The sequence below is a fragment of the Pristiophorus japonicus genome, chromosome 7 (genome assembly GCF_044704955.1).
Source record: "Pristiophorus japonicus isolate sPriJap1 chromosome 7, sPriJap1.hap1, whole genome shotgun sequence".
Classification (NCBI taxonomy): Eukaryota; Metazoa; Chordata; class Chondrichthyes; family Pristiophoridae; genus Pristiophorus; species Pristiophorus japonicus.
Window position 1 is genome coordinate 66,623,486 of NC_091983.1, and position 14,153 is coordinate 66,637,638.

At 43.9% G+C, this 14,153-nt stretch overlaps 1 protein-coding gene across 1 annotated transcript in view; it reads right to left on the reverse strand.

Annotated features, from left to right (window-relative positions):
• nbas (NBAS subunit of NRZ tethering complex) overlaps positions 1 to 14,153 on the reverse strand; it is a 357,427-nt gene that overhangs the window by 91,611 nt on the left and 251,663 nt on the right. Inside the window, exon 44 of the mRNA XM_070885013.1 lies at positions 6,260 to 6,594. Coding sequence (XP_070741114.1) covers positions 6,260 to 6,594 — 335 coding nt within the window. The remainder of the gene's footprint in view (positions 1 to 6,259; positions 6,595 to 14,153) is intronic.

Sequence of the window (14,153 nt, forward strand, 5' to 3'; positions counted from 1 at the left end):
TAAAAGGTGACCACAGTTTTTTTTTATATTATGGAGGTAAAATTAGCCAATGGCATTGGAGCAAAACAGGTTCGCAAAATACCGTCGTCCACCTGGATGGGACTGCGCTCGCCTGGTTCCATTCTTATCTATCTAATCGTAGCCAGAGACTTCTCTTCCAGCTCCTGTACTGTTACCTCTGGTATCCCCCAAGGATCTATCCTTCGTCCCCTCCTATTTCTCATCTACATGCTGCCCCTCGCCGACATCATCCAAAAACATAGCGTCACTTTCCACATGTATGCTGATGACACCCAGCTCTATCCCACCACCATTTTTCTTGACCCCTCCACAATCTCTAAATTGTCAGACTATTTGTCCGACATTCAGTACTGGATGAGCAGAAAGTTCTTCCAACTAAATATTGGGAAGACTGAAACCATTATCTTTGGTCCCCGCCAGAAACGTGTTCCCGAGCCACTGACCCCATCCCTAGCATCTGAGGCTGAACCAGATTGTTCGCAACATTGGTGTCATATTTGACCCTGAAATGAGCTTCCGACCACATATCCGCACCATAAATAAGACCACCTATTTCCAGCTCCCGAACATCGCCCAACTGTATCCCTGCCTCAGCTCATCTGCTGCTGAAACCCTCATCCATGCCTTTGTTGCCTCTAGACTTAACTATTCCAGTGCACTCCTGGTTAGCCTCCCACATTCTACCCTACATAAACTTGATTGAGGACATCCAAAACTCGGCTGCCCGTGCCCTAACTCACACCAAGTCCCATTACTCCTGTGTTCGCTGACCTATATTAGCTCCCGATTAAGTAATGCCTCGATTTCAACATTCTCATTCTTGTTTACAATAAATATGTGGTACACATAAGAGTCTTGTGAACCTGTTCATGCTCAACATAATGTCTGGGGAGATTGAAACCAAACACAAACACAAGGTTTTAAGGTGAATTTCAATAACAGGACTGAAATCCTAAAAGACTGCCTCAGGTACCTACATTTTGTTATAAATTGTGGGGAAGTGTTACGTAAGTTTTGTCTTGTTATAAAAACTGCAAGACTTGTTATGGAGAACACCTGCAGCACCAAATTCCATTATTAGCTACCTAGATACCCATGTGGATAAGATGCTGATGCACAGAGTCTTATATATGAAATGTTTAATGTGATTAGATGGGAATAGCTTCAGGTTGCATGCAAGGTTGGTGCGTTGGAATATTTCTGTTTGTAAGTCTGAAAAGACATCACTCAATGACTAGGTCAGTGGATATTGTACATGATCTTTCCAGGGGCAGTATTCTAATATTCAATGCAATTTTACAATTTCTACAACATTTCTCCGATTTTGTCGACATAGTCATGTACTCTTCATTAGTTTGTTCAGCCTATTAATATTCTGCTGTAGTAGCGTGCTCTATTCATCAAAAATAATATACACCGCAGGCTCGCCATAACTATCATTACTGTATACAATCAGTTGTACTAAACCCAAGTCCCGTATGGTTACTGGGAACTGTTGAAATTACAGTCCCTCTACCACTGTCGCAATTATGTAATAATTTTTATTGTCCCCTTGCATTTCACTGATTGAACTCGTGCACCTGTCAGTGAAGTGATAATTAAGGGCTCAATTTTCCCCAATGCCGTTTTTTGGCGTATTGCAAGAGTTACGCCAGTTTTTTTTTGGCCCTGACTACTTCAAAAAAATAACCAGCAAGTTTCCCCATTCTATATTTTGAAATTGTCACCATGCAAGCCTGTCCTTTAAGCTTTGGACGGTGAAGCCTAATGTCTGCGCCGAAAAAACGATATATCCCCCCTTCTGCGCATGTGCGGGAAAAAAAGGACATTTTTGATGTGACTGCCCAGTACAGCTCCCGGTCTGCATTCGGCCATTTTTAAAGAGTCAGTGTGTATGAGAACTTTAATTCTCCGTGGAAAAATGGGAGCTGCAATACAAGATCCAACGCGGCTCAAGGACCAAGAATTTCTTACAGCAATAAGTGGAGGCACTGGTTACTGTAATTGAGGCCAGATGGCACGAGCTGGACACCAGCAGAGGTCACATAAAGAAATTAACACTGGAACCAACTTGCAGAAGATTACTGTGCAATGGTGACCACCCAGAGGTCTGGAGGCCAGTGCAAAAAGTAGCAGGACCTTGGTCAAGTAGTTAGTGTAAGTAATATTTTCCTGTATTCAATGGAATTGCAAATGTAAATGTGACCAGCTGTATATGTCCCACTCAGCAGAAAGACACCCTCTCTAAAAAGTTACATTTTCATCTTTGCAGAGGAAGGTAGCACATAAAAGGGAAAGAACTCGAACAGGAGGAGACCCGGCAAATCTGCACCCACTGACACCCTTGGAAGACAGGGTCGCTGGCTTTGATGGGTCCTGCATGAAGAAAAGCAACCATCACTGCACAAGCTGGGCCCATACTCGAGGGAGAGGGTAAGTCCTGCAAATTCCAGTCTGGCTTTGCTAAATGTTAAGTACTGCACGGGCTAGCCATGCTTCGATTCATGGGGATGTCTCCATCAGCTATGCTTCGGTAGATGCAATGTGCTATCATTCATCGTGGTCCATCAAATAAGCCTGCTGCCTGCATTGAGAGAGCCTACTCATGCCACCCTGCCCCCTGCTCTGCTGCTAACCATCTGTCTGTTGTGTTAACATTTTGCAGAACTTGAGGCCAACCCTGACGAGGCTGAAGTTGATGCAGAAGATGATTCAGAAGTGGACGAGCCTGAAGAGAACATCTTCCAATCCCACCTTCCAGACCAAGATCATGGGGGTGAGGGTGATGGGGAGGGGAAGGTGATGGATGAAGCACACACTGTTGTACTCACTCTGGAGGAGTCGCAGGTACCGCCCATTGAGATGCCAGCCTTTTCCTGAGTGGTACGAGTGTTGGGACTTCCATGGTTTCTCACAGTCCGAGGCTGGGGATTCCAACGGAATGCAGCTGGTCCCAGTTGGATGCAGCGAGTCACATCCAGGGCCCCACCGTCCCAGGCTGCATCTCCCAGTGGGATGCAGCGAGCCACACCCAGGGTGAGGAGGGAAAGGAGAGCTCGCCAGCGCTCTCCTGAGGTGCAGGATCTAACCGATGTGGTCCAGATGATGGCGATGAGTGTGGAGAGCTTTGAACTTAAGCGATCACTCCTGGACACCATCATTGGGGTAGGTGATGAGGTATCGGGACTGTCGGGAGAAGTAACAACACTCTCACGAGAAATGGGAACACTGTCCAGGCACACAAGGGAGGGAATGTTGCAGGTAGTTAAAACACCGTCTGTGAACATGAGGGAGGAAATGTCATAAGTAGTTGATACACTGTCGGGAAACATGAGGGAGGGAATTTTGGAGTTAGGTGCTGCAATAAGGGAACGCTTCTAGACGCCGCGCCCATTGACAGAATCAACTGCCACTCCCACTCCAATCCCCAGACCAGCCGCTGAAGAGGCCCAAGCCGGGCTTTCCACATTACCACCTGCCCCTCCACCCACCCCGCCATCAAGAAGTGCGCATTACCAGAGATGTTTGAAAGAATAAGCTTGGTACCAACCCGAAAGGCTGCGCCACCGCCTGCGGGCAGGGTGGAGTCAACAAGACCAAGCTCAGCGGGTGGTCTTAGAATAAGGGGGAGGAGAGATGGGCGCAGCCTTTCTTTGCTGCTGTTATTATTATTGTTGTTACTGTTCTCAAATTAAAAGTTTTTTGTAAGTAATGTAAATTTACAATTTTAAAAGTTTGTAAATAACTCTCCTCCAGCCCCACAACCACCCCCCCTACCCCCGTGATATTTGCGCTCCTCTAATTCTGCCTTCTTGAGCATCCCTGATTATAATCGTTCATTGGTGGCCATGCCTTCTGTTGCATAGGGCCCTGAGCTCTAGAATTCCCTGCCGAAACCTCTCCGCCTCTACCTCTCTTTTAGAAACATAGAAAATAGGTGCAGGAGTTGGCCATTCGGCCCTTCGAGCCAGCACCGCCATTCAATGAGTTCATGGCTGGACATGAAACTTCAGTACCCCATTCCTGCTGTCTCGCCATACCCCTTGATCTCCCTAGTAGTAAGGACCACATCTAACTCCTTTTTGAATATATTTAGTGAATTGGCCTCGACAACTTTCTGTGGTACAGAATTCCACAGGTTCACCACTCTCTGGGTGAAGAAATTTCTCCTCATCTCGGTCCTAAATGGCTTACCCCTTATCCTTAGACTGTGACCCCTGGTTCTGGATTTCCCCAACATTGGGAACATTCTTCCTGCATCTAACCTGTCTAAACCCGTCAGAATTTTAAACGTTTCTGAGATCCTCTCTCATTCTTCTGAACTCCAGTGAATACAAGCCCAGTTGATCCAGTCTTTCTTGATATGTCAGTCCCTCCATCCCGGGAATTAGTCTGGTGAACCTTTGCTGCACTCCCTCAATAGCAAGAATGTCCTTCCTCAAGTTACGAGACCAAAACTGTACACAATACCCCAGGTGTGGCCTCACCAAGGCCCTGTACAACTGTAGCAACACCTTCCTGCCCCTGTACTCAAATCCCCTCGCTATGAAGGCCAACATGCCATTTGCTTTCTTAACCGCCTGCTGTACCTGCATGCTAACCTTCAATGACTGATGTACCATGACACCCACGTCTCGTTGCACCTCCCCTTTTCCTAATCTGTCACCATTCAGATAATAGTCTGTCTCTCTGTTTTTGCCACCAAAGTGGATAACCTCACATTTATCCACATTATACTTCATCTGCCATGCATTTGCCCACTCACCTAACCTATCCAAATCACTCTACAGCCTCATAGCATCCTCCTCGCAGCTCCTTTAAGACGCTCCTTAAAACCTACCTCTTTGATATCATTTTTGGTCACCTGCGCTAATTTCTCCTTATGTGGCTCGGTGTCAATTTTTTTGTTTTATAATGCTCCTGTGAAGCGCCTTGGGACATTTTACTACATTAAAGATGTTATATAAATAGAAGTTGTTGTTGTTGTAGACCAAATACTGTATTTGCAATGCTACGGCTAGGAGTTACTCAGTGTTTGGCTACAGTTAGAGAATAGAGTACTCTACCTGTACCCAAAAGGCAATCTACTGTACTGTATATAATTTAAAATATAATTTTACTTATATCGCATGCAACATTACAAAAAAGGAAATATTTTGAGAGAAATCTCATCATCTATGCACAGCCAGATAAAAGGAACATTGTACAACTGGTGAGTGGAGGCTTTCTACTCTCCTCAAACACTCACAATGGGTAGGGTGCTGTACGTGCCATTTGGATTGCTAGATTTACCCATTATATAATGAGATCAAAAAATTGTTACGCAGTATTGTATAGAAATTACAACATGGGAATAGACCATTTGGCTCAACCAGTCTGTTTTGGTGTTGGTCCTGCTTGCAAATTTGTTGTTTCTGTAAGGCTTAGGCCACATATAATATCTTGTAATCATTGAGTACTGTACAACATGCTGTGGCCCAAAAGTTTAGAAGATAGGGTACAGTTGGAGTATTCTGCACAATCTGGGCACCCATCATAGGGCAGATATTAGAACCATGGGAAGGGTTCAGTGAATATTTACTGGAAATATATCAGTAAGAACAAGTTGTGGTTAAGGAAAAAGGGTATAAAAAATTGGGGCTTTGTTATCTGGCACAGAGAAGGTTGAATGCAGTAGAAGTTTTCAAGATTACGAAAAGGTTTTGAGAGGGATAATAGTGAACGGTTTGGCAAATTGGTAACAAGAGCATCACTAAAAGAATGCTGGAAGAATTTTTTCACACAGCTATTAGGACACATAATGCTTTACTACACATAGCTTTTGAAGTAGAGACTCTCTCATTATTTAACAAGAAACTAGTTAAGTATTTAACAAGGGGGAATGTAAAAACATACAAGAAAAAGGCAGGGAAATGGGATGAAAGTAGACAGCCCCAGAGGAAGAGCTCACAGCAGATGAGCCAAATAGACTGCCTCTGTGCTGTAATTTCAGATTCCATAAAGTTTATAGATGAATTAAATCAGCCTTTTGCAAAATGAGATGGCATCACATGAAGTTTAAAACAAATGAGTTTGTGGAAATATGTGGTTTGTATTGTTGTCACCGACTGTGTATACTTTTGTCCTGTACATAAGCCCTATAGTTTCAATCATGGTTTAAAGTTGCATTGTGCTGAAAGAGACAAACCTACATTTAGTTCTAAGTAAGTTTGGCCCCAAAATAAATAACTTCTATTACCTTGTACACTGCATTAGCAGAGAAGGTGATGCCATCTATTAATCCAATAATATCTGCAGGGGAAAGCTTGTCGAAATATTTTGCACACGTATCATAGGCATGCAGCCATTCAGTTAATGCCTGTGGTTGTTTTTTAATAAGTTGTAGATCACCAGCCCAGAAAAGCTTATGAAGCCATGTAGCATAGACTAAGTTTGGTGAAAGCATTGTGCCATCTTTCCCAGGAATTTTGGGTGCCAGTTTGGAAATTGGTAAGACATTGTGGCTGGTGAGAACTGGCTCCAATGATTCCAGAGGATCAGAGTCTCCCTCTATCAGCTTCTTATAATGAAGGTCTAATACAGAACACAGAAAACAAAGTCAGTGCACAAAGGAAGCAAAAATTGGAAACACATCATCTTCAATCTCTCATCCTGAATTAAGAGATTGTATTGTTAAAAAAACCCAATTAAAATGCATTCAAAAATTACAATATTTACAGCAATCCAGTAACACTCAGACTATCAAAGTAAATCAAATCTGTATTAGTAACAACACATTTATTGGCCTAGGTTTCCCTACAATGCGAGATAGGTGACGTACACCGTGATCTTATTGTCTACCGCACCAAACTCACTCTGTCACTTTGATTTCTTATTAGAATACTCTGTAGCAAGCATTGCAAGTAATCAGGCACTTGGTGCTGATCTTAGCGCTGAAGTGACAGCACATTCACTACCCGGAGCCGTGGGAAGGTTTCAGTGATGGAAGTGTAACTTTTAAAATAAACTTTAATCTACAATTATTTTAAGATGCAGTGTCCATTTTCGAGTTTAGAGATCTTTGTCAGTTTCACTGCTGCATGGGATCTATGAATGGAGGTTACTGCAAGTGGCTACATTATAACTTAATAGTTTAGGAATAAAATTATTGACTTTCATTTTACAAGTTACAAAAGTATAAAATGTGTAAGCTAACCTTGCATTTTTAATTTATTAAAATATTTTGGATTTGAATGAGACAGCAAAGAAATTAAACAATGTTATGCTGACTTTCCGATGAATAGATGGGCTTAAAAGGTTTTTGAGATATATGTACATCAATTTACTTATAACTGATTGAAACAATAGAGTTTAATAAGCAAATTATAGCTATTACATAGAATCGCCAACACAGAAACAGACCATTCAACCAACTGGTCTATGCCAGTGTTGATGCGCCACATAAGGAAAGAGTAGGGCCTATTAGGGACCAAAAAGGCTATCTATGTGTGGAGACGGGGGATGTGGGTAAGGTACCAAATAAATACTTTGCGACTGTCTTCACAAAAGAGGGGGACGATGCCAACATTGAAGTTTAGGAGGAAGATAGTGAAATATTGGACAGGATAAACAGAGTAAGAGAGGAAGTATTCATAGAATCATAGAAATTTATAGCACGGAAGGAGGCCATTTCGGCCCATCGTGTTCACACCGGCCGGCCAAGAGCTAACCAGCCGAATCCCACTTTCTAGCTCTTGGTCCATAGCCCTGTAGGTTACGGCACTTTGGGCTCAAATTTGCCCAGGAGTTGCTCCTTTTTTTTTTTGGAGCAACTTGATTTTTCTGGAGTATCTTAAAAATCCCCATTTTGCACATTCAATTTGTGCCAGTGTAAGTGAGTTAGTTAGGATTTTTTTTTAGTTTCGTTTTTTTTTTCAAAAGGGGGCATTATCCAGCCACCTACGCCCGTTTTGGCCATTTAGGCCACTTTGGACAGCTAATAGTTACTCCAAACTAACTTAGGCCAGTGTATGTGGCCACTTGTGGCCGCACAGAAAACCCTTGCAGAGAGTTAAGAAATCAGCGCAGGTAGGTACATCCGAGACCATTCGGCCAGAGATAGGGGCAGGAAGGGAAGCGGAGAGGACCTTGCAAAGCAGTAAACAAAGCACAACAACATTCAAGAAGCATAAAAACATTCAAAAAGAATTAAAAAATAAAACTAAGTCCTACCTTCCTATCAAAACTCGGCCCTGGAAGTCAGCGGGCCGGCTGGTGTGGGAGGCCACTCGGCCGGGGGTAGGTGCGGGACCACCGGGGAAAGCACAGGGAACTGCCCGCTGACATCCAAGCAGAAAATGACTTCTAAGATAAACTGGCAACCTACCAAAGGAGACATGGAATCTCTACTTCCACTGGGTGTTTCACTCTCTAGAGATAGATATTCCAGCGGCGGTTTCTGGTCAGCTATGGTATACAGCCGTTCAGCTCATGAGCATTAGCTTTGATTAGATGCTCAAGTCCTGGAATTATTTGGTGATTTTGTACTATGGGCTAAGAGTAAACAAGAACTGGATTGAAACCATCCAAAATTATTTCACTTAAGAACCTTGGACTTCCCTCCCATCCATCTGAGCTTGTTTTGAACATAACGTGAGACCTGAAAGACAGCGTTCTACCCTACTCAGCCAGGCCACTCGGTCTGGGATAGGGGCGGGACGCATCGGGTCCCACGCTGCAGTACGCACACAGAGGCATGCGTGCACACTCCAATGCGCATGTGGAGAGCTGACGGCACTGTTTCTGGCGCAGGGCCCTAGCTTCGCCCCCCCAATCGACTGGCCACGTCGCACCAAGCCCCGGGAGAGGCAACACAGCGGCCAGAATGGGGGGAGATTTTTCGCCACCGTTTGCAGCCCACAAAGTCGGCACATCTCTGGTGAGTGTGCCAAAAAAAGGGGTGGGCCAAATTTGAGCCCTTTAAGTGCACATCCAAGTATTTTTTTTTAAATGTGGTGAGGGTTTCTGCCTCCACCACCCTTTCAGGCAGTGAGTTCCAGACCCCCACTATCCTCTAGATGAAGAAATTTCCCCTCATATCTCCTCTAAACCTCCCCCCAATGACTTTAAATCTATGTCACCTGGTTGTTGACCCCTCTGCCAAGGGAAATAGGTCCTTTCTATCCACTCTATCCAGGCCCCTTATAATTTTATACACCTCAATCAGATCTCCTCTCAGCCTCCTCTGTTCCAAAGAAAACAGACCCAGCATCTCCAATCTTTCCTCACAGGCAAAATTCTCCAGTCCAGGAAATGTTCTTGTAAATCTCTTCTGTACCCTTTCCAGTGCAATCACATCTTTCCTTTAATGTGGTGACCAGAACTGCACCACACAGCCTAACCAGTGTTTTATACAGTTTAAGCACAACCTCCTTGCTCTTGTATCTATGCCTCGACTAATAAAGGCAAGTATTCCATATGCCTTCTTAACCACCTAATCTACCTGGCATGCTACTTTTAGGGATCTGTGGACCTGCACTCCAAGGTCCCTTTGTTCCTCTACACTTTTCAGTGTCATACCATTTAAAGTGTATTCCCTTGCCTTGTTAGACCTCTACAAATCTACAAATGCATTACCTCACACTTATTCGGATTGAATTCCATTTGCCACTCATCTGGCCATCTGACCAGTACATTGATATCTTCCTGCAATCCGCAGCTTTCTTCTTCATTATCAACCACACAGCCTATTTTAGTGTCATCTGCAAACTTCTTAATCATACCCCCAATATTCAAGTCCAAGTCAGTGATATATACCACAAAAAGCAAGGGACCCAGCACTGAGCCCTGCGGAATCCCACTGGATACAGCCTTCCAATCATAAAAACACCCATCAACCATTACCCTTTGCTTCCTGCCTCTGAGCCAATTTTGGATTCAACTCGCCACTTTGGATTGGATTTCTTCCAATTTCTTGCCACTTTGCCCTGGATCCCATGCGCTTTTACTTTCATGACTAGTTTCATGAAAGACCTCATCAAAAGCTTTGCTAAAATCCATATACACTACATCATACGCACTGCCCTCATCGACCCTCCTGGTTACCTCCTCGAAAAATTCAATCAAGTTAGTCAGACACGCCTTCCCTTAACAAATCCATGCTGACTGTCCTTGATTAATTTATGTCTTTCCAATTGAAGATTTATCCTGTCCCTCAGGATTTCTTCCAATAATTTTCCCACCACTGAGGTTAGGCTGACTGGCCTGTAATTACTCGGTCTATCCCTTTCTCCCTTTTTAAACAAAGGTACAACATTAGCAGTCTTCCAGCACCACACCTATAGCCAGAGAGGATTGGAACATGATGGGCAGAGCCTCTGCTATTTCCTCTTTTGCTTCTCTTAACAGCCTGGGATACATTTCATCCGGACCTGGGGATTTATCCACTTTGAAAGCTGTTAAGCCTCTTGATACTTCCTCTTTCATTATGTTTATCTCGTCTAATATTTCACACTCCTCCTTCCTCATTGCAAAGTCTGCATCGCCCCTCTCTTTTGTGAAAACAGATGCAAAGTATTCATTAAGAATCATATCCACGTCTTCTGCCTCCATACACAGATTTCATTTGTGGTCTCTAATAGGCCCCACTTTTTCTCTAGTTATCCTCTTGCTCTTAATGTATTTATAAAACATCTTTGGGTTTTCCCTGATTTTACTTGCCAATATTCTTTCATGCTCTCTTTGCTTTCCTGATGTATTTAATTGAAACCCCTGCACTTCTTATACTCCTCTAGAGTCTCTGCAGTATTGAGTTATCGGAATCTGCCTTTACCCTAATTGAGAACTTTATTTCCTTGTTCACCTTTGTCCTTTTCCATAACTACCCTGAATCTTACTGAATTAACACTAGCACCAAAATTCTCTCCCATTGATACCCCTCCCACCTGCCCCTCTTCAGTCCCCCAAACCAAGTCCAGAACCGCCCTCTCCCTTGTTGGGTTTGTTACATACTGGCTAAAGAAGCTCTCCTTGATGCATTTTAGGAATTCTGCACCCTCTGTACCATTCACACTGCTTTTTTCCCAGTTAATATTAGGGTAGTTGAACTCCCCCACTATTACAGCTCGATAGTATTACTACACTATTACTGCTTTTTTCCCAGTTAATATTAGGGTAGTTGAACTCCCCCACTATAGTTTTTGCACTCCGCAGCAATTTGCCCATATATTTGTTTTTCTTTGTTTTGTTTTGTTTTGTTGGGGGTCAAGAGTTTACTCCAATTAGTGTGATCACCCCTTTTTTGTTCTGCAATTCAACTCATATGGCCTCGTTTGATGACCCCTCTAACATATCATCCCTTCTCACAGCTGTAATTGTTTCTTTAATTAATACCGCAACACCCCCCCTTTTTTACTCCCCTCTCTATTCCGTCTGAAAACCCTGTAACTAGGAATGTTGAGCTGCCATACCTGTCCTTCTTTCAGCTATGTCTTAGTAATGGCTATAATGTCATACTTCCAAATGTCTATCTGTGCTCTCAGCTTATCTGCCTTATTCCCTATACTCCTTACATTGAAGTATATCCCATTTAGTGGTGCCAAACTCCCTTGTTGTCGATTTTCCAGCCTTGTTTCCTCTGTCTTCTAAATTTACTTTCTACTTTTCTGCTGCCCAATTCCAGCTTTGCTTCTCTCCCCATTGAATTTATTCTCCAGTTCCCATCCCCTGCTAAGCTAGTTTAAATCCTCCCCAACAGCACTAGCAAACCCTCCCACGAGGATATTGGTCCCAGCTCTGTTGAGGTGCAACCCGTCCGACTTGTACAGGTCCCACCGCCCCCAGAAACGGTTCCAATGCCTCAGGAATCTAAAGCCCTCCCGCCTGCACCATCTCTCCAGCCACGCATTCATCTTCTCTATCCACCTATTTTTGTACTCATTAGCACGTGGCACTGGCAGTAACCCGGAGATTACTACCTTTGAGGTCCTGCTTTTTAATCTCTCTCCTAGCTCTCTAAACTCTGCCTGAAGGACCTCATCCCTCTTTCTAGCTATGTCATTGGTACCGATATGGACCACGACCTCTGGCTGTTCACCCTCTCCCCCAGAATTTCTTACAGCCGTTCTGTGACATTCTTGACCCTGGCACCAGGGAGGCAACATATCATCCTGGAGTCATGTCTGCAGCCACAGAAACGCCTGTCTGCTCCCCTGACTACCTAATCCCCTACCACTATTGCTCTTCCATTCTTCTTCCTCCCCGCCCTTGTGCAGTTGAGCCACCTGTGGTCCCGTGGACTTGGCTCTGGCACTATCGCCTTCAGCAGTACTCCGAACAGAATCCTGTCCTACCTGCCTCGTCCTCCTCTGTCGGATGATCACCTACTTCCACTCTTTAGCTGCGGGGTGATCACCTCTAGAAACGTGCTATCCACAAAATTTTCAGCCTCGCGGATGCACCGCAGTGACTCGAACCGCCGCTCAAGCTCTGAAACGTGAAGCTCGAGTTGCTGTAGCTGGAGACACCTCCTGCACACATTAAGCGGTTTAGCATCCTTAAAAGTAGATAAATCGCCAGGATCGGATAAAATATATCCGAGGCTATTAAAAGAAGCAAGGGAGGAAATAACAGAGGCTCTGACCATTTTTCAATCCTCCCCGGCTACAGGAGTGGTGCCAGAGGATTGGAGAACTGCTAACGTTGCACCATTGTTCAAAAAAGGAGGAAGGGATAAACCAATCAATTACAGGCCAGTTAGTTTAAACTCAGTGGTGGGCAAATTATTGGAATCAATTCTGAGGGACAGTATAAATCTTCATTTAGAAAGACACAGATTAATCAAGGACAGTCAGTATGGATTTGAAAAGGGAAGGTCATGTCTGACGAACTTGATTGAGTTCTCTGAGGAGGTAACAAGCAGGGTCGATGAATGCAGTGCGTTTGATGTAGTTTGCATGGATTGATAAGGTCACACATGATGGGCTTTTACTTTTTTGGTCAGCCTATGGGATCCAAGGGAGTGTGGCAAATTGGATCCAAAATTGGCTCAGTGGCAGGAAGCAAAGGGCAATGGTTGAGGGAAGTTTTTGTGACTGGAAGGCTGTCTCCAGTGGGGTTCCACAGGGCTCAGTACTCGGTCCCTTACTTTTTTTACTATATATTAATGATTTAGACTTAAATGTAGGGGGCATGATAAATAAATTTGCAGATGGTACAAAAATTGGCCATGCTATTGACAGTGAGGAGGAAAGCTCTAGACTGCAGGAAGATATCAATGAACTGATCAGTTGGGCAGAAAAGTGGCAAATGGAATTCAATCCTGAAAAGTGTGAGGTAATGCATTTGGGAAGGGGCAACAAGGTAAGGGAATACACAATAAATGGGAGGATACTGAGCAATGTGGAGGAACAGAGAGACCTTGGGAGAGTATATGTCCACAGATTCCTAAAGGTAGCAGGAAAGGTCGATAAGATAGTTAAAAAGGCATACGGAATGCTTTTCTTTATTAGCTGAGGCCATAGAATACAAGAACAGGGAAGTTATGCTAGAACTGTATACAACACTGGTTAGGCCACAGGTTGAGTACTGTGTGCAGTTCTGGTCACCACATTACAGGAAGTATGTGATTGCACTAGAAAGGGTGCAGGAGATTTACGAGGATGTTTTCCTTGGAACAGAGGGGCCTAGATAGACTGGATAGGAAGGACCTATTTCCCTTAGCAGAGGGGTCAATAATCAGGGGGCATAAATTTAAAGTAGTTGGTAGAGGGGAGATGAGGAAACATTTCTTCACCCAGAGGGTGATGGGAGTCTGGAACTCACTCCCTGAAAGTGTGGTAGAGGCAGAAACCCTCATCACATTTAAAAAGTACTTTAAAAAGAGCCGTAACCTATTGGGCCTAGTGCTGGAAGGTGGGATCAGGTTGGGTGGCTCTTTTTCGACCGGCATGGACACGACTGTCTGAATGGTCTCCTTCTGTGTTGTAATTTTTCCATGATTCTACATGTGCTTCCTCCCACCCCATCAGCAAATCCTTCTCTTCCTTTCTCCTTCATGTACTTATCTGCCCCTTAAATGCATCTATGCTAATCACCTGAACTACTCCTTGTGATAGCAAGTTCCACATTCTTACCACTCTTTGGATAAAGAAGTT